This window comes from Geospiza fortis, unplaced genomic scaffold (genome assembly GCF_000277835.1).
Source record: "Geospiza fortis unplaced genomic scaffold, GeoFor_1.0 scaffold424, whole genome shotgun sequence".
In the NCBI taxonomy this organism is placed as follows: Eukaryota; Metazoa; Chordata; class Aves; order Passeriformes; family Thraupidae; genus Geospiza; species Geospiza fortis.
Window position 1 is genome coordinate 124684 of NW_005054354.1, and position 21653 is coordinate 146336.

Genomic DNA, 21653 nt, shown 5'->3' on the forward strand with positions numbered 1-21653 from the left:
TTTAGATCTGAGTTAGAGGATTCACTTTATTTCACTAAACCTTAAGCTAAAGTACATAAAGTAACACATTTTCAATCTAACTGGTCTCTGAAACACGAATCATATCTTCATATAATATTTGTACTGAACTATGCAGCTGGTTAACATCTTCATTACTTAAAAAATTAATATTTGAAAAATAAGGAAGACGTTACCTAATATCACACATAATTGATTTAGAAAATAGAAATAAATGTTGACTTTGTCATATAGTTGCTTAGAGTTTTTTTAAGAACACAGACAAACACTAGAGTAAGAATTCTGTCATACTAATATATGGTATAATGAACTGAGCTATCAAATACACTACATCTGTTGTTAAAGATTTTGCTCTGTATGAAAGAAGGGTTAGAAGTTAATGAATTGCAGTATGTCACACACAAAATCCAAGCACAAATCTGCACTTTCAGTGCTCACATTTGAACTTTTTAATTTGATGCATCATCTAAAATTGCAACACATTCCCTGACTATCAGAAAAGCAAACTATTCAAATAACAACTTAATTTGAAACTAACTGTAGAAAAAAACCTGATGAAATGCAATTTTTCAAATGGCGTGAACCTTTACATAGAAGAAAATACAGATTATTCAGGACTATAAATTACCATATCCCTTTTGTTTGTTTGTTTTTTAATAGTCAGCAAATGTAAAAGTATTACAAACTGACACTTGTGTGCAATGAGTCAAAATATATCTCCAAACTGCTCTGGTAAGAGACATAAGTTCTTAAGACCTTGGCTCTTTAAGCATGCTCCCCGCCTACTTTCAAGAAAAAGTAGCTGGCCATCACTTCAAAACAATTCTCTGTACTCTTCTTACATCTTACACATTTCCTCTAGAAAGAGCCACTGCAGCTTTTGCAGTGAAGTACCTCATTCCCTTTTAGATGCTCTCAACTGGTGTGCTAGGGAAGAAGGCATTTGTTACTATCTCCCAGTACCTTGACTTTCAGATTTTTTAAACTCCTGAGAAATAAGTGACTTCATAAAAGCCATGTGCCTTGGAATTACACTCAAAACAGGTGAGGGTAAAAATGAAGTTACTAAATCTCAACACTTGTTGAGTAATCTCAAAATAAAATTTCAGTAATCTTTGTTACTCTAACTGTAACAAAGATTACAGTTAGAAATATTTATAAAGTATTAAGATCTTTAAAAAAATTTAAAATATTATTCTACTTAATATCAAAAGTTGAAGATCCTTGTCCTGTTTCTTATAAGCATGGTTTCAGTTTTCCACTTTTCATGCTGCATCCCAAATAAAATTTCTACCGATAGAGTATGCTGGCCCTGTGGAACTGGTCTCCTTCAGCAGGGATTCTGAAAATTTCTTCCTGTTTGCACCAACTTATTTCAGTATAAAAAAAAAAAACAAAAAAAAACCAAAAAAAAACAACTGGACAGATTTCCCAAGATAAGTCATGGCTGCAGTGATTAGGTGTTCAAGGACTACTGTTTTTCCTCAAGTGCTTTGGAGAGCAGGGCTTAGTCTCACTGACTGATGTGATTTGTCTGATAATATTAGACTACAACATATCACAGAATAACTTCTGAGTTTCAGTAGCAAATACATATATTTAAGCTACTTGTAATTCAAAATCGTTGTACTATAGCTAGTAATTTTACTATGTGCCACTGTTCCAAATATCTTTAGGAGGAAGGAGGACTTCTGGGAGAGAGCTAGATGGAAGGAGAGCAACAGAAACAGGGCCAGATTTCAAATTCAGATATTACAACATTTACCTGTATTACTGTTAGTATATTAAATATTATATTATCATGCCAGGCATGATAATATATGATTCCTATAGGATCTTGGCCCAGAATCTCAAGCAAAACAAAGAAAAAGAGGTGAATTTAGGAGTGAAAATACACACCTTCCTAGCTATATAAGATATAAATCAAAAGTGGGATTGGTTTGTTTGTTTGTTTGTTTGTTTGTTTTTTAAACTATTTTCATTCTCCGCTTTGCAAATTTGAAGCCAAACTTTGGGGGAAAACAATGTATAACTTAGGAAAAATAGACCTACAGTATAATCAAAAGAAAATGGAAAGCCATACAGCAAGAGATAAGTGAGGCTAGAGTTAAATTTTTAATTCATTTTTCATGCTTCTTAAGCCATTTTTGGTGTACCATTTAAACTGGTCAGAATCTTCCAGTAGCTTTCCAGACAGAGGGCAAGTTCTCCTCCTAGCACTAGACAAGTACCAGTATTAAAAGAAGAATGACCTACAGTCTATTTGTAACATTTCAGTTCAATATTAAAATTTTGCAATAATAATTTCTGTGGGACAAAACCTGTACTTCTGACTGAATGCTAAAACATCTTTGCACCATTCTGTTTAATTTGCAATACCCTCACCAAGTCAAGACATTCATGACAATCAAAATATGCAGAAGCTTTTGACAAAGTTGAGTAGGGTTGATAACAGAGCAGTTAAACTATTACCACTCACATCATTCTCTGTTCATTAAGCTCTGCGTGCAAAAATGAAGTCAGCAATGTTATTACTGTAAATTGGCTCTTCTGAACATAAATGATCCAAGAGTGTTGAATCCCAGCTGCCTGCTACCAGTACTCAGAGATTAAGAAGTGATCTCACGTTAGGTTGCCAGCTATGACTTTCGAACTCTAAAATAGCAGAGCGGCCAGTTTCTTGAAACACATTACAATATATTGAACATCCTCCAAAAATGCTCTCATCAGGGAATAAAACCACAGCAGTGGTAGTAGTCAGGCTCTTTACAGTTAAAAAGATCTCCATGTTCACAGTTTTTAATTCTTTACAAGTTTTGGAACATCCACCAAAAAGACTCTATTAGCTTCCACAGAAAAATGAGGGCACAAAATCATCTAATCATAGAGCTTAGAGAGAAGGAGGGCAAACACTACTCTGTTCAAAAAACTAATCCTTTCAGAAACATAATTTTTTTTCTTTAATTGGAGAACATTTCTTTTTACTGCAGGAGCAATGGAAATTAATTTTTTAGCACAGTACATACCAGGAAGCTAAATTAAAATAGATTTATTAGCTACACCTCATATGATATGAAGTAAGCCTTACCATACTTTCAGGCAGAAAAAGTAAAATTTAAAAATTTACATCCTAAACTGTGTAAAGATCACAAAAGACTAATGAAGTCTATATTACTGTGGTTGAGTGTAAAAAGATAGTACAAAATTACATTTCTGATATCTGACATGTTTCTACAGTACATAATTTCTAGGAAAGACATTATTATAAAACTTTTTAAAATAAAGCCCGTTACTTATATAGGCAGCAGACATGAATTTGTCTTCTAAGCATCTTGTTATTCAGCATTTATCTAAATTCTAACAAGACATACAATTGTGTGTGCATTCATTTTGGTAAACAAGTCAATAAAACTTACTTCCTATATACAAAATAATAATTGAATAATCATTACTTAAAATATGATATAAACAAGAATAAAAAATACAGTCACTATCCTGAAGATTTTATGGCTCAAGTGTAAAGCAAGAGACAATAAATTCACAGAAAAGTAAAAAGAAACAACACAAAACTCATCAATGTGACTCTAAGTGCTACTAACAGATTCAAGCCAACCTGTCAAATCTATTATGGGCATAGCAAAAAAGCAGAACTTAGCACGGCTTAGAGCAAAGTAGCTGAATATCTGCATTAGGTGCTCCATTTAAGTAGGCTGGCAAAGTGGGAGATAGCACTGCTACTTTCTTGTGAGTGCAGGTGGGTGATGAAGCTGTCATCACGGGCTGATAGATTGCAGTCAGCATCTCACTGCTGAATCTCAGATGCCATGTAAGGTGTCAGTACGAGTCCATTAAAGGACTCAGAAGAGAAAGTGTCTAAGTTTTCCTTGGTGCTCTAGAAAAGAGGGAGATAAGGGAGATGCAGAGCAAGAAAGCAAGAAAAAATGATGGACTGAAAAATTATCTTTACAGCTTCTTTGCAGTCTGGGTGAATATAATTGGAGCAAAAATGCATTTGTCAATGACAAAGAAAAGGACAATGCAGTAATAAAGATGTGAGTTGGTGACAGCATGGGTGAAAATGTCTTTTAGACAGACAGAAAAGCCTGTATCTTAAAATCATGAATCAGAAAAGATCTGCAAGAGAGATTCCTTACTACAACATACTGAATATATTTTTGTCGCTCAGCTATGTCAACAAAATGATAACTTCTTTAAAGTACAAGTCTAACAGATAAGCCTATATGAATTCAACTATTACTAACTTAATTATAATTACCATTAGCTTATATTTAGTTCAACAGTTGAATCTAGTCCCTGAAGTCTAGTTTCTGTAAAAATCATTCAGATATCTTGTACACTTCAACTCAGTAGCCATATTTTCTATTAATATTTTAATTCCAAATATGTTCAAAATCATACATGAATATTTTATCACTTAACAGCATCAGCTATCCACACCTCTCAAGAATTCAGGAGAATTTTGGATTTATGGCTGTAGTTAGGAAAATGAGTAACAGCAAGCCAAAGTCTGAGACATGCTGATGAATAGAAAGGTTTTCATTACTTGCATGTTTAATTACTTGAGCTTATATACTTAAGCTAAATGAATGGCACATTTTGTATTCAAAAGGCATAGTGTATCACATTAAAAAAAAAGTATTTTTATTTATATTAAGCTTACTGCTTTTTTCTTTTTTTTTTTTTTTGTCTGACACTAGTATGGAACCAGGAAATTAACACAGAATATTCACATCATGAACAGAAATGTCAGAAACCAAGAATGACCTGTTTGAGTGTATAAGACATGACACTGGTCACAAGGGAAAATCTAAAACAGGATTAAAATTTCTGCCATTTACTGCCTAGCCATTGTGTTCTCTGCTCCCCCACCTGTGAAGTATAAACTGCTGATCTGAGCTATGAACAGAGTAACAGAGCTATCCAAATTCCCTCTCTGTACCCGGGCTTGTGGGGCACCCTATCTAGATAAAGAGGACTCTCTAGAAGTGAGAACCAAGAGAGAATAACGAGCTGTAATGAAAACTAAAAGAACTCTTTTCCATAATGTTATTCTTTGTATTATACATGGGCATAAAATATTTAAAACATCTCCCTGAAAACATGTCAGTTTAATTTCACTGGTATCAAAAAGTGACTCTGGGGAATTTAAAAATTGCTGAATGGAGTAATTTTTATCCTCATTACACAGCATTGCATCACACAGCTCGTTGCATTAAATAGCAAATTTCAAAATGGGATTGTAGCTTACCAGAAAGATTACTGAATAAGTAGGACAAAATGTAAGCAGCTTTAAACTCCTAGGAAAAAAAAATCTGGTATTTTGTACTTAACCAAATAAATGGCCACGAGAGCAATAACTTGTTCAAATGATTCAAGAGGACAACTATCATCGTGACTTGATTATCATCTTACAATGTAAAAAAATCAACAGTTTTATACACCTGTGTTCCAAGTCTACATATACACCTGTTTAGGTATATACATGTACATCTACAATATATACATATAATATATACACAAGAACATTTGAACATTTGGAGGCCTGAGTTGAAACAATTATTTCTTCCCCCTTTCCCTTATCAAAACTTATTTCCCTTAATATCCTAATATTTAATCCTACAGATATAAATAAACCAAATACCAAGCAATTTTCAGGTTGTATCACTCTATAGTGAGTCCAGCCCAACTTCTTTCATTTCAAAATACACAAAAGAAGTCCTCAAAACTACAATCACACAAATTGTGAGTCTGTAATAAGGAAATATTGAGGAATGAACATTTGGTATCTGAGTCAATTAATGTGTTCATATTAGGAAGAATAAAAATCATACTTTTACTGATTGCTTGGTTTCAGACATACTTAAAAGAATGAAAACAAGTATCTTAAGAGCAAAGAGTATTTTCTATCATCATCATGTCTGTAATATTACTGATAGTATACTTCATCAAATAATGAGAATAAAAGTATTGCATAAGCAATTCCTTTTAAAATGGTCTTTCATTCAAAATCTGTTCAGTGTCTCTTCTGGCACAGTGCCCCATCTGATGTTCTCGGAAAATTATTCCAACTTAAAATTCCTGTGAGGTCTGTATTTCTACTGAAAGAGGTCAAGCAGACATGTAAAAGAAGAGCAGGAGTTTTCACAGCTAGGAGCAAAGAACCAGGCCCTCTGACTGACAGGAGAGACTTCCCTTATCCCTGTCATATGCAGAAAAACAGATACAGGCCACGCTATGTGCAAGAGAAATGACTGAATGCATGTGGTTCTTGATACAGTTTACAGAACAAAACACTTCTGTACAAAACGTGCTATAGCTGTGACTTCTCAATAATGTGAATTCAATGCACTCAGAGTGCTCCAGACAGCACATACTGAGCTCCCCAATTTTCCAATGTAGTTTAAGTGCCTATTACTTTGAAGACTAGGCACTGATCTACAGCTATTATTAACAAAGCAGAAGAACAATGGATATTATTCTTGCCTGTGGGACAGAAGTATCATTTAGAGAATTGATAACACTTTAGTTCAGCCATTTTAAAAGGTCATGTTACACAATAAAGAAGGCCAAGGCTTTTAGTGATAACATATGATGGTGATAAAACTAGCATGGATCTAGAGACCCTCAAAATTACCAACTGCATTTCCATGTTGTAAGCAATCCAAAGCAGTGTGATAAATGCATTCCAGTGTATTCCTGATTTCTGTACTTTATATTCTAGTTCACACGGCCTATAAAGAAATTAAACCATACAGAAATACCTTATCTATTAAATAAGTAAACAAATCTGAATGTGTGTAAGGAGAACAAAACCAGTCTTCATAGCACTATACCATGGTATTATTCGCTTGAAGCATAGTTGTAATAGATTTGGTAGAGAAAGGAAAACTATGGCCTTTGGTGTGGGAAATCAACATGAACAATTTAATAGGGAGGATTAACAGTGAACAATTGTAATTGAGAGGTATGGATACCAACATTAGAGATGATTTTGACAAAGTACAATAAATTGAGAAAATCTGACAGTGTTAGCAGGTAGTAGAAATTAAAGCTGTTATGTTGTGCCCTTAGGGATTTATTCATTTCAAAGACAGGCCATGACAGCTCTGAATAAATCCTTTCATGAAGATAAAATAGACTGAAGTGATACACAAATTTGCACAATGGTTCATTTGTAGAGGGCCACAGAGTTCAGTCAGCTGGAGAGAAAATAAGCTGGTAATGGGCCATTTCCCCTGGTAGGCAATGGTGGGGGCTTTGCAGCACAGGCTATGCACATTCAGCCTTCAAACGAGACTTTAAAGCATTTTAGGCATTCAATGTGTATCACAGGGTAAAAGTCAACATAAATATTTTTATGAAAGTGAACTGTCACCAGTTCACAAAAATAATTGGACTTCTGTGGATGTATGCAAATGATCTGCCTATCTACCATATTGAAATTTCTTACAAACAAGGTCCTGATATGCTTTTTGCTGAAAAAAATATAAGGTTTTGAAACATAAGGGCCTGAATTCCTTTTACTTCCTCATGAAAAACAGGCTCCTTATCTTAAAACTGTTTGTCCAGCTTTTTTGAAAGAATCAACATGACCCTGTTAGAGAATGTTATATTATACAGATGAGAAATGACAAATAAATTCTTCAGTGATGCATTTAAGATTAACAAAATTTACCTTTTCAGAAATCTCTGCAAAATACCAAGGTAACAGCGTCCCCAGAAATCATCTTCTCAAAGTCTGCCTCAGTTAAAACAGCATTTTTTTCCAGAATGGACAAAGAAAAGACATCTCCTACTGCTTATAGTCCATCACTTTAGGTCTAACAGTTTTGGAGCAACTCTAACAGTAAGATATCGTCAGTCTTGCTGCTCCTGTTTTGTCTTAAATTCATCCCCAGAGTAATGTTAGGAAGGTAAATCTAAGAAATGGCACCCAGGGCTTGAAAAATATCCTTTTCACTTACTTGAAAATCTTTCTCCTCCAGGATCTCTTTCCTCCACCTGACAAGGAAGGCAGCACAGACGTACAAATGAAAGTGAGAAAAACCCTCTGGTTCAGACTAGAAAAAATAAAAATAGATCATCCTTTCAATACACAAATAATAATACTTTTGATCACCATATGCCCCAAGTGTATTTTTATGACATTTACTTCTAACTACAAATGTCAGCCACATCTGTCTCTCTTTGTATCACAAACATGCTTGCATTTAATCTATGCCAAACCTATTCATTGCTATTATCTGTAACAGGGACAGAAGTGAGGCAGCTTCCATTTCTCATATTTAAATCCATTCTTTACTGATGTGTTTTCCATTTCTGGTGTTATCCATTAGTTTATATCTGGTATGAAATACTGTACTGTCCAGCTCAACACTGTAGTGTGAACATATGTTTCATCCCCATTATTAAGTCAACTCTTCTACTAGCAGTAGCTTTTTAAGTGTAAATTTTCATGTAGGAAATTATTAGGCATTGTAAAAATAAAAATAACTTGTATTATATTGAACTGAATTAGATGCTTTCACTATAGGAAGAAAACTCACTCATAAGATGAAACATATACAGATTTGTATTCAGATCTGCAGCTTTCTGTTCTGGTTCGAGTCAGCAGATTCCATCCCTTTATAAAACTCCCCCTAGAAATTAGTATTTTGTAATTTCACATAAGAGTTGAGAAAATTTTGTGATGAGGTCTTTAAAAGACATCACTAAGTTTGGTCATATTATCAAATTATCTCAGATTTTATTTTCTATACCACTAAGGACTAAAAAAATAATTATGATATTAAATTACCAATGTTATGACTGTGAAATAATGCTATGTAAAATCTCATTAAAATAGAATTTGAAAATAATAATTATGAAATTAAACTACATAATCTGGCAAATGGAAGTGTATTTAATTGCTGATATCTATATAATTTACATGATCTAATTATAGTGCTCTAAAAATATAGCAAGTTTTTTCATATTCTTTGCTGGTCATTTCAAAATTGAAGTTTACTCTTTAGAATATATATATATACAGTGTTCTGCTCAAGTACAGTGAACTGAAACAATTTCTTACATAAAGAATAACGTGATAAAATACCTATTTCATTGCTATTTAACCTAGAACAACATGGTATTTAAAATTGGTACAATAAATAAACTTCCCAGCTACAACAAGTGATGAAGAAAAAATATTCTACTACTACTTTTCCTTCTCCTCTATCCTTGACTGATAAAAGAGCAGAGTGTGCTACAAGAGGTTTGTAAAACACCTTGTTAACAGCTACAGAAACTACAGACCATCTGGTCCACCAAATCAGTAAGGTTCCAGAAAAGAGACAATGCCAACTACTTGGAGGGAAGCTTTTAAGTTTAAAAGTGCACTTGGAACTGAAAATAAGAATTATCTACTTTTGGAAACACTTTTAAGAAATTGTAGAAAAATTATCTGGACGTGTATAAAAATCTTCACTTTGTCTTGTGATTTTGCTGGTTTTTTTTCACCAATAAAAGCTTCTTCCAAATGAAGCACTTTTAAATGACACAAAATAGGCTTAAAAATGCAATTCATTAGAGAAAAAATGCATATCCCCTACAGATTTAAAAATTCATCATGCTTCAGAGATAAGTCTAGGTACAAAGTATTTCCAATGGACAGTTTTAGACAGTTTTAGAAATTGAGTAAAACAGCTAATGCATAATTGCCTTTTCTAACACCTGATACCTATTACACTTTTCCATTTGTAGCTTTTGAAGTTACAAACAGTTTGATCTCTAAATGTACAGAAATGCAGGCTACCAGCTAAAAGCCATTTAAAATCAACTATAAACAATGACCTTGATTTAAATATTTCAGAAAAAAAATCTCAAGGCAGATGTACAACCTTCCAGAGGACTTATTCTGAACATATTACAGACAACTCTCAGCACATTATCTAAGAACCATCTGTCATTATCAATAAAAATCATTTAGATTGTTAACATCACAAGTATCTCATTCCCCTGCAAATGTTGGATCTCCTCTGCAGCTGAAAAAAAAAGACATTCTTTGGACTGCAAGCTTCTTGAATTAGACAACCACCAAAAGAATGCAAATTTTGTTGTATGACTAGACTGATTATTGTCTTGTCAATGATTAGTCTAAGCAGCCTTCCACCCTGGATACTTCAACATTTAGGGAGTGTAATACCTTATGCTATTATATTTGTATTTATTTACAAATTTTGTTGTATATTTGTATTTGTATACAATACAAGATTATTGTTTAAGTACTCAGAATAATTAAAGCTATGAAATTTTGTCAGGGTTAGGTATTAAACCACATTTCATTACTCAAGTAATAGCTCAGACACAAGGACTTCCAAACACTCAATAACTACACATGAATAAAGCAACCTTAAGCAACTCCATTTCTACCACGTCACTATAGGACACAAAAGAACACAAGCACACTACTGTTCTCAAGGTGAAGGAAAAAAGGGAAGTTTATTTTCTGACTCTAACATTTATAGTTTTTCAAAAGTGACGGCAGATTGGAGGGTGACAGTGACACCTCTCCAATGACACTGGTCAAACCAACAATCTATCAACTGTCTTCTTTTATAAAGGAATGCAAAACAATGAGTTATTTACAGAAAGTGTGTGAGAAAGTTCACTACAAGAATGTCAACATCAGAAGGCTTACAAAATCTTAAAAAACTAAGGTGACACTACCACATTACAAAGAGCAGATAGTTTAGGTGAAAAGAGATTTAAATAATTTTTACCAAAATATCCAAGCAATCTATGGCAGAAAAAGAGAAAGAAGCCAACACATGAACAGTGGAATATGTTGGCTGCTCCTCCAACTTTTGCATTTTGGATCAGCCAGGAGCCTTGACTTCCAAGGTTCAGACTCAATTCACTGTCAACACAGACTCAAGAATTCCAGTCTGAGAAGAAACATAGCAGAAGCACACCAGAGAGGTCCATGACAGTAATGAGCCTCTCACCAGGAATGACCAACAGCAGACGACTGAGTGTAAGAGTGCAAGATACAGCAGTACCTCCCCAGAACACTCCAGGTTTCAAAGGTTTCATGTTCAGAGATGTCCTAAGAGAAGCTGCAGAATGTGTCCATTTAATAGGAGTTAATGGATTTGTCTTTACTTCCGAAATCTATTTGCAACTGCAAGCTTTTTGGTAAATCACCAAGTCCTGGAACAAGAATTCCAAAACACGAGTGCATGCCATATAGCATGCCTGGTTTAAACCTGCTAGTTTCATTCAAAATAGTTCAGATAATGGAAGAGTATGAATCACTTCCTGTTCACTTTCTGCAATCCATTATGTTTCTTTCTCTTTTGCAGACTGAACTCTTTTGCTTATTCCACTGCTCCTCACGTACCAGTTCCACCTCCTCTGCTCAGCCTTCTTAACCAGTTTCCCGTAGTTTTCTCATTTTGAAATAGGGCCTGACCAGTGTATAGCATATAAGTTGCAGAAAGAACATAACTCATCATTATGAGTGATATTTTGTTCTCCTTACCTTTCCCCAGTAATTCCAAACCTCTGGGGTTTTTTTTAATTTTTCTATTCTTGACTGCTACTGAGCTTGTATTTTTCTCTTGTGCTTTACTGTAGGAAGCTACCTTGAAGCCCACAGTTATTCCTGTAAAGCTAGAATTGGTCCAAACACACAATATCACTTTATTTAGTCCACACCATATTTCACATGTTATTTATGTCAGGCTAACACATTTAAGAGAGACATGAAGTCCTGTGATTCTTTGCTGTCCGCCCCTCACCTTTACTACCCTTAGTAACATGTGTTGTCAGCAAACTTTGCTGTCTCAGTTGCTCTTCTATCCCTTTTTTATCACTTCAGCAGAAAGAGCTTAAGCCTCATGACAAATTGCAAAAGAATGACATGTTATTTCCTTTAATTTTGAAACTTGGCTGCTTGTTCTTAATATTTGTTTTCTAACTTTCAGGCAGTTATTAATATTCATACAAGGGCATTCCCGTGAATTCTACAGCTGTGTTTCTTCTTTAATAACCTTTAGTGAAGAACCCTCTTCAATGTTTTCAATATTCTACATCAGCCTGGTACATGTGTTCACTGGCTCTCAAGCTTTGTGAGGTGTGATTTTCCCCTACAAAAACCATGTCAACACTTTCTTAAAATGACATAATTAGCCATGGTGAAAGAATAATACAATCAAGTTTAGAGAACACTGAATTGAAGTCACCTTAATCTTGGCATTCTAAAAGATACTGGAATACTTTGCAGACTGCAACTATTTTTATTGTACACAGCAGCCTACCAGCTTATGTGGGATCATAACCTTCTCTGCTTGTCAGTTTTCCAGTCAGTTATAAAATGAAACTTCAATTATTTGAAAAGCGCTAAAAATTTTAATTTTATTCATTATACAGGTTAAAAATTTTTACAGTTATATGGAAAAATACCTATTAACAACACTTTTGCTGTGTTTGCATATTTTGGATTGTCTTGTATCATTGTTTTTGCTTCACTATGTCTATTCCCAAGAGGATGATTCTAAAAGCAGTAAGTGACCAAGAGCACTTGTCTAAGCTGAATCCATTCTTACCATAAATGTAGCAATAAAGTTGGATCTTTTATGCTTTGAAAAAACAAAAGAAACAAACAAAACATAACTATAGGTAAGGCCTACAAGCAGCTGTTTCTAATGTGAACACCCATCAATTAACATGAAAATTTATAGGCAGGTTTGATCTTTGCATAAAAGAAAATCTGATCCAAACACATTTCATAGCATTTGAAAATTTTTAATGGAAAGTAACATTTCCAGGTCACAACATCAAGCTAGAAATATCTGTCACAGCCAAAAAAATATGCAAATATCTCAACCCTTAGAGTTCACTAAATTCCTTATAGAAGAGCTATTAAAAAAAAAAAAACGTTACAAGAACTGTGTTCACATTCTCTATTTCTGCTAGGCATGTTCAAAAAAAATACTTATCATAAAATCTTCCATTAGATTTGGCAAATTTATGCTGAAAACGAGGTGAAGATCAGTTTTCACAACAACTTAGTCATTGGCTTCTCTGATCTAGTCACCAACAACACGGCAACAATTCCTAAAATATGACTTCTGATATAAACCTCTGCTGTGAAATCCCAGCCACAAAGAACACAGACCACTGTTGGAATTTTTTTGGATCAATACCTTGCCCTGTTGGAATGCTCCATATGGCATGCAAAATTCATGTTAAGACTATGACTCAATGTCAAATATAAATGCATGCTAGTGATAATTACTATTTACCCGATTTATGCACTCTTCAACTAATAATTTAGTTTTATGAAGCATCTTTAATATAAATTTCCACATGACCTTGTATTTTCAGAATGGAGTTTAAATTATTGTCCTCTTCACTTGCTAACATGGTCAATTCAAATAGATTTAAAAAATAACTAACAAAGTGTGTATTTGACTTTTTTGTCCTAACTTTTCCAGAATACACTGCGGTGGAAAGCAAAAATCAATGTTTCTCATTTGGTTCTTTTAAAGATTTCACCAAGAAGTTTTTAAAGAGTTCAGTCATGACTAGGATGTCAAGTGGATTCTCACTCAATCAAACACTTTCACATCCAACACTGAACTGTCATCTTTTACAGCTATTTTTCCTCCTCTTGTGTGGTGGTTTATTACCTTTGCACACAGGAGTGCTGCTAAATCTTAGCAAAGGAATGGAGCTTCTTATGCAGCTCCCTTAAAGCCTTTTCTTGCTGAATTGCATATTGACAGAAGAAAGTGGAGGAAAGCAGTTTTCTTGAAAAATGCCTTGGATACAAATGCAAGAACATGCTGAACTCTACACAAGGGAAACACTTTGCAACACTCATTTCTAACATTATTTTGAAAAGAACCTAGATAGACATAGAAGCATTAGGGATAGTGAGTCTACCAGAAAATATAATTTCTTTTCTCTAATTTCCCATGTTAATAAGCCTCTTGTTATCTGTAGTGAAGAGTGACCATGACTTGTTCTTTGTACTTGCTGGAGAAACTATTACTAATCTACTGCTTTGAATTTCTACACTTTGAAAAGGCAGACAACTTTCATTTTACCCAGCAGTTATAACTACATAGAACATAGCAAAACAGGGATGTGGCAATGTGAGGTTATGAATTCTGCCAGCAATAAATCAACCACTGTGATTTTTAGATAACAATAGTGAGGGCTGTATATAAAACCCCAATCCAATATACATATTTTACATTTTGTTCCTCTAGCAGGAACAAAAAATTACATTCTGCAAGTAATTTGTTTGTCAATGAGAACAGAAGAAGCAGCAGCAAGAACTAATGAAACTCTCCCAGGTTGATTTCAGTGCATTAACAAGTAGGAGCCACACAGCATTATAAGCCCACATTAATAACAATAGATAATTTACACTATTTAGGTTTTAGAGAGCAGTTGATTACTTACAGCTATATTTTCTTTGTTCACATAGCTGATGTGTTAAAAAACAAACTATTTAGGTTAGAGCCATTAATATGGTTCCTAATTATCTTCCCAAACCATGATATAGTGCAATGACTCAAAGTAGCGAATCTCTGTCTCATTAACACCAAACACCACTATGTCATCTACTTCTTCTAACAGCATGAAATACAAGCATACACTAATTCTGTTTCTCACGTATATAAAGGTGAAGCATATACTTCCCTACATACCTTAGTCCTGAGTCTTTTCCTCAGAAAAGGCTTGGGCAGACAGATCACACAAGCTGTAAGAGCGTATGAGAAGACAACACTACCAACAGCCTTTTCAAAAACTTCCTCGGTTTGAAAAGTTTAATTCTCTAGCTATTTCCCAGAAAATACACCTTGCATCTTTAATTTGCTGAGATTGCCCCACCCAAATTTAAATTCCCTCCTGCAGGTGTGAAGTTATGGAAGCACTGAGTTGTAATGGAAAGTCTGAGGAGCAATAAGATAGGGATAAACCCAGAAGTGACCAACTATGTGCCTCCCCAGCATAAGTGAAGTCGCAGAAAAAACTTGCTAAAACTGGTGGGCTATTTCTTTTTTAACAGGTTACACGGCAGATTTGACTAAAAATGTCCAGACAAAATATTTTCAAAGGCATGCACATTTGGGATACCCAAATATAGATTTCATCTTTGTTTCACTATTCAATAATAGAAAGAATATGTATCGCAAAAACTTCTTATATTTTAAGCTAGGCTGAAGGCTGGGCTTCATTTATTCAGACATGACTGTCCAGCTGGAAAGAAATTTGTTTTGAAGTTTCCTTCTAATTAAAACCCCATTCGTTCTCTCTGAAATCACTAATTTAATTTGTACTTAAACACTCAAATTCTGTCTCAAGTCAAGACTTGACAGCAATTAGTTGGCCAAAAATGTGGTGGGAAAAAAAGCAAAGCTGTACCACACTAAAATCAACACTGCTTTTAGTCACAGAATTTTCTTTAAAAGTATGATTTAACTTAAAAAGTACAAACTAAATCCAGATCATTAGTAAATATGATCAGCTGCAACTGATTTGATTCTGAAGTACTTTGCTGCAAGGCAAAATATCTTTACATAAATGCCAACCTGCTTTAAGCAAACTACTGATTGGATACAGGGACAAGCACAATTGCACAAGCACGATCAAAAAAGAATATGACAACTTTTCCACCTGTGAGAACTTCAGCAGATCATGGGAACCAAAACTAGACCACACTTCCTCACCAACCTGCTTTTAAAGGGCAAATGAGCACAAATAAGCAGTATGACTAATATTTACTAAACTAATTCCCTATTTCACCTTTTGAATTTCAGAATTATTTACCTCATGTATCATTTTAATTATTTTTACAGTTCATTCCCAGAGAACAGCGATACCGGGAAATTAATTAATGGGCACAATAGAAGAACTGTCAGCATTGTTTAAATATAATTTCTGCACTAGCCTCATTTACATGTAGCCCTTTATTCTAAACAGAGGTACTGCTGAAATTTTGGTATGAAATTGTTAGTTCATTAAAAAGAACACAATGACATCCTTTTCTGCAGATATTCATGGGTTATCAAATATACTGAAATACATGCTTGAGACAATCATTAGAGCTTTTAGTCCATGGATTTCAAATATCTGAAATAGCTGTATAATAGTTGTGTCATTGTTTAATTAATTGGCTTTGGCTTCATCATATTATTAGCTTTCATGAAAGTTATCAAATTAATACTTCAAGGCAGACCTACAGAAAGTTGTAAGTGCTAGTCTACCATTTCACAACTGAAAAACCTAGTGAGGATACCTCTACACATATATATCACATATTTATACTGAAAGACTAAAGCAAAATCTAAGTATTAACAGTATTAAAAAATAATGGTTGCTAATTCCAACTTCTCAAATAACAAGAAAGTGCTTACTGACACACTGCCAACACATAATTCAAAGAAATCCTCTCATGAAGTATGTTTTAGGCTTCATATGTCACTTCCAGATATAGAGAGCTTCTCATGTGCCTTTCTGGACAAAGCTGGTGGTCAGATTACAATGAGCTGTTAAATTAAATATTATAGGTCATTTGAGAAAAGCATATTAAACAATCCAATAAAGATATTGCTGAATTTTTTTTCAGTAAATAAAAACTCTACAATCCCCAAATTCCTACTTTAAATTGGGGGATGATTACATCAATGTAATGTAAAAGTTTTGTGAAGAGTTCTGATTAGATTGACATTTACACCAGAACCTTGTCTGTTCTAAGAAAAGCCTAATTTCTTCTTAATAATAACAACAAATAAATTTTCAAGCAAACTATTTCCAAAACTTTTTCTTTCTCTCAAGGAACACACCATAAGAGCTGAGAATGAACAAATATGTCACATGTTCAGTCACGTGTTTTCTAATAGGTGGTCTTGTTGACTACGATGATAAGTAGAAATACCAAAAATATATTTAGTAATAAGCATGAGATATCACCTTCCTTCCTTGTTCTCCAAGCTAAGAAGTTTAGGCATGACAGAGTTAAATTATAACACAGAGTCAAGAACATCATCCAACTTTCCAGCATAACCATTATCAAGATACTCAAGACATATCACTGGCTGCTTCCCCTTCTCCCATCATTAAACCACATTAAATCACATTCTACAAAACAAGAAACAAGCAACAAAATCCTTAATTTTTGATCACCATTATTCCTATTAGAGGCTAGAAAATAGCTGGGACTGTTATTTTCTTTCATTTGTTGTCTTGCAAAAACCTTATTCATGAAAACACTTTCATTGCACAGCAACACTGTCTGAATCAGTCTCCACTCAGGGATGGCAATTTGCCTGAATGTTCAATCTTGCTTTGTGATGATGACTTAATTATACCAAGCTTTTTGTGACCATGTGACTGCTTACAACATTCCTTGGTCTGCATGCTTCACATTTCATTCAACTTCCATTAAAACCAACTAATAATGCCAACGAAACTAAAGTAGACAGTTGCTGAATACAGCAACATCTTGTCTGATTAAAGAAAAGCACAACATCTGAAAACATTACTCAACAGCTCTTCAGCTCCATCCAGCACAGAGGTTCTATAGTCATGATGGTGCTAAACTGCAGGTTTATAAAAGGGTTTGTATCAAAAGCAACTGAAAAGCCAACACCATTACTCATTCCAAGTATCTGAAAATTGCTAGTCACTCAATATCACAGCTGGAAATGTTAATAATGCACGGATTTTAATTAAACCCATTAAATACTTGATAGCTATTACCAGGAGTTTGATCTTGTTGGGATGAATAAGACTAGCTGCTTCTTTTGTTAGTACAAAAGACTCAACAAGCTAATCCAAAAACTACTCTTCAGACCACTTCTATTCCCATCCACCAACTGCTTAGCACACAAAGAATTAATAGTGATGATCAGGTGCAGCTTTGCTGAACTCTGATCAGAATGAGAGACTACATCTACTACATCTACATCTACTAAACATGACTGCCTTCATTAGATTTAGCAAAAATATTTCCTGTGAATAACACTATGGTTCTGAGGATGCTAAATGACTCCATAGATGCCACAGCCTGCTCAGCTTATGTATCTTTCAGGACACTGAATCAAGGTAAGATCTTTGATTTAAATCTTCTTCAGCTGCTGACAATCAACTGCAGATCAAGACAAAGTCTGCTTTAATAATAAGTCTTCACACCAGACCACTGACTAAAGACAGCAGCATAAAGCAAAAGACTCATTGGGAATGGCAACACCTGTAGAGTTGTTGCAATCTGCTTTATCAGGGTTCTCTGGAGGTTACCTCTGATGCTACTATTCTTATCTCTGAAAACCAAAATTTTTATGTTGACCCTAAAGAGCCTTGATCAATTATGAGATTATTACAACAGTAACACTTTTATACTTTTCTCCATCTCAGGTGTATCAGACACTAACCATCAATGCTTTCCTAGCACCACTTCCTTAGAAAAGCTCCTACAGGAATATCCAGTAGCAGTGTAAATGAAGAAAAAAGTGGCACAAAATAAGGCAAATTTTAGGGTGTTACTACCTACATGCAACTTTGTTAATTCCAATATTACCAATAATGCATTGGCTTTTTTTTTTAGAAAACCTAACTCCATGACAAATACAGCACAAGGGCTTATAAAGCTCTTGCTTTTCAACAGCTTTTTCCATACTGAAAGCCTGATGTAACCTGCACAGCTTCATGTTTTTTCTGTGTGACATGACATCACCAGACTGAAGTTTGAGGTACTCAAATCTCTTACTGCTGTCAATGAATGTGACTTGCTGTTTTCCTTCCATCAGCTTTTGTGAGCAACGCTCCACCAATCCATGCTGACACTGGAAGGACTGAGTCTTCAGTTCCAGGAGCTTGAGACAATTCCAAGAGAAGACAAAGCAAACAAGAGTGCCCTAATCATGACCCCTACTCTTAAGCAGCTCAAAATAGGAGGACAGCTTTGATTCAAATAAAAGCTTTCTGGCTGGTTTTCTTGGCCAAACACAAAATCATTAGCTGAAATTCACTGTATAACATCTAGAATAGTACTTCTGCAAGTTCCTTTATTAAAAAATACTAACCTAATACATTGAAAGGACAGCGGGACTAGTCCCACTGAAACAGCCTGGACACTGCATTAGATTCCCAAGCATCTATCCAAATTTTCAGAAGTATTTTACTTATTTATTTTATTTAAGACTTTAAAAGAGTACATAATGAGGTTATAAATGGCACTTTCTGGATTTATTTTTTACTATTATAAAAGAAAAAAATTACATGCAATTTTCTCTAAATCTCTCTTATTAAGCTGTAACAGTCAACAAAAAAGCAATCATAAAAAAATTATGCTGCCAGGCTTCAAGATGAATTTTATCAACAAAATGAATGTGAAAAAAACAAACAAATATGCTCCACAGTAACAACTCAGTGTCTAGAAAATTAAAACAGAAACCAAACAAAATATTTTCTACCCAAGGTGTGAACTAAAATATTTACTTATTAAAGGATGTAGCATCAAAATGTAATTGTTAACTGTATCTGTCCTTCAGCTTTATAATATTTTTTTCACATTATTTTGCTTATAGCAATGAAGGCTGAAGACTTTGAACTTTAGACTTTAAAATCTTACTAACATATCCCAAAATGCTGGAAAGAAGGACATAAAGCTGTATGTTCAAGCATAAATTTAAGTTAATGTCAATGTTCTCACATCTCACAAATAATGTAAACTGCAAATATAACTTATTTTGGTACATAGCTACAAGATTTTTAACACTGCTTACACTGTTACTTTGTGTACATAGTGATTTCTTGATTCCAAAACACCCTAAATCAATATCAAAATAGCAAATGATATAAACAAATTAAATAAAAAATAAAATATATTTTATGCAATTACATACTTTACCAAAAAGAAACCAAAGCAGAGATTTTATGCTAATCAATACCAATTACGCAATACCATTTTGGAAAACTGATTTCTGCACACCTTATTTTTCAGGGTAGCATTAAAAACTTACTGGTATAAAATCTCTGCCATCACAGAATGGCTCTATGGAAGGATGAAGCTCACCACACACTGACAACATCTGTAGCTCATTCCAGCCAAAACAGAAGCAGCACAGTGTGCATAGCTGGAAGAAATTTGTTTGAAACAAGCAATGTGCAAAATGAGCTGCAAAACAAAGCATCAGCTCACACAAAGTTATACTGAGAATTTATATGCTGAAAAGATTCCCAAAGCCAGGCACCCGGGCACAGTGACATAAACAGAGGTGGCAAACTACTGACTGATTCCAGAAGTTTTACAATTCTTAGGACTAGTGATGAGCCACTGAAGATGGATCCTGGCCACCAGTCAAGAATCTGCATTTGCCACATGACTTTCAGACAGCAAGGACTGGGTCAGGAACATTCCAAGGGCTGTTAATTTTCCATGTTATCCCATTAAAGCTTGGCCAGCCTTTGAAGGCTGTGAAAATTCACTGCATCCCTGGACACCTAAACAATAAACCAAATTAATAATCACTTCTCAAAAACAACAAGGTGCTGCTACTATGGAAACAGGTGGGAAGCAAAGGTTGTCAGCACTGCTCAGTGGGAGCCTACAGGGAACCAAGCAGCAGAGTTCTGTTTCCGTAACGGGTACCAAGCCCGAGAGAAAGAGAATTTAAAACAAAAATAAAAATAAGAAAAAAAGAAGTCATAGCCCAGACAGAGTAAAAGCTATGAAGAGTGCATGTGTACTGAAATGGGACTCAATACCAAAGAGGAAGAGAAACTACAAGTCAGAAAACCAAAAATATCTTTACCATATACCTAATTTACATAGCAGATATTCAGAGATTATATTAATAATCACACTTAAAACTTTGAAAATAAATACGCTGCAATCATACAAACATTTAGTCTGAATTTAAATATTTAACTGCAAAAGTATCATGAAACAAAACGTTTCAAATTGTATTTTACGGAAAACTGAAAAAAATTGGTATTTTTAATTATGAAAATGTTTTACTAAAAAGCAGGTGTTGGCTTGTTTGAAGACAAACCAAAGCACATAACTGCCAGAAAAATATTTTTTTCTGAAATATTAAAATAAAGTTAAAACATACTGAAGAGTCAACTCTTCTCTGTCTGCAACTTAAGGCTTAAAGAAGTATCACCAATGAAAGTTGTTTATACATCTCAGTAAGGACAGATTGATTTGCTCTCCAATTAAGACACTGATTTTCCACAGTCTTGACAAATTACTACTAACAAGGAAAGACTTCCATTAGAAAGAAGAGAACCTGTTTATTAACAAACAGGAAGATTATTAGAATTTAAAGGCTCAATAATGAAAATGCCATTATTAGTTTTGTGGACCCTTTTGAGCACAATGTATGAGACTTTTTTCAGCAACAAGAGAATCTATTAAAGGATAATCAAAGGATACAGTCTTTGTTGAGTTGATTTGTATTTAATAATTTATATAAAACTTCCACAAAGTTTCTTTTACAGAAAGGAAACAGTAGGTGACATTATCTGGAAATTTTCATCCATAACTTTTTGTAAGAAAGAAAGAAAAACTGACTGTATTTAAATGAAAAAGCAAGAAAGCATAGCTATTTCAA

At 34.2% G+C, this 21653-nt stretch overlaps 1 protein-coding gene across 1 annotated transcript in view; it reads right to left on the reverse strand.

The window, feature by feature from the left end:
- TBC1D22A (TBC1 domain family member 22A) overlaps window positions 1-21653 on the reverse strand; it is a 165647-nt gene that overhangs the window by 22907 nt on the left and 121087 nt on the right. Inside the window, exon 13 of the mRNA XM_031059009.1 lies at window positions 8004-8099. Within this exon, the coding sequence (XP_030914869.1) occupies window positions 8004-8099 (96 nt within the window). The remainder of the gene's footprint in view (window positions 1-8003; window positions 8100-21653) is intronic.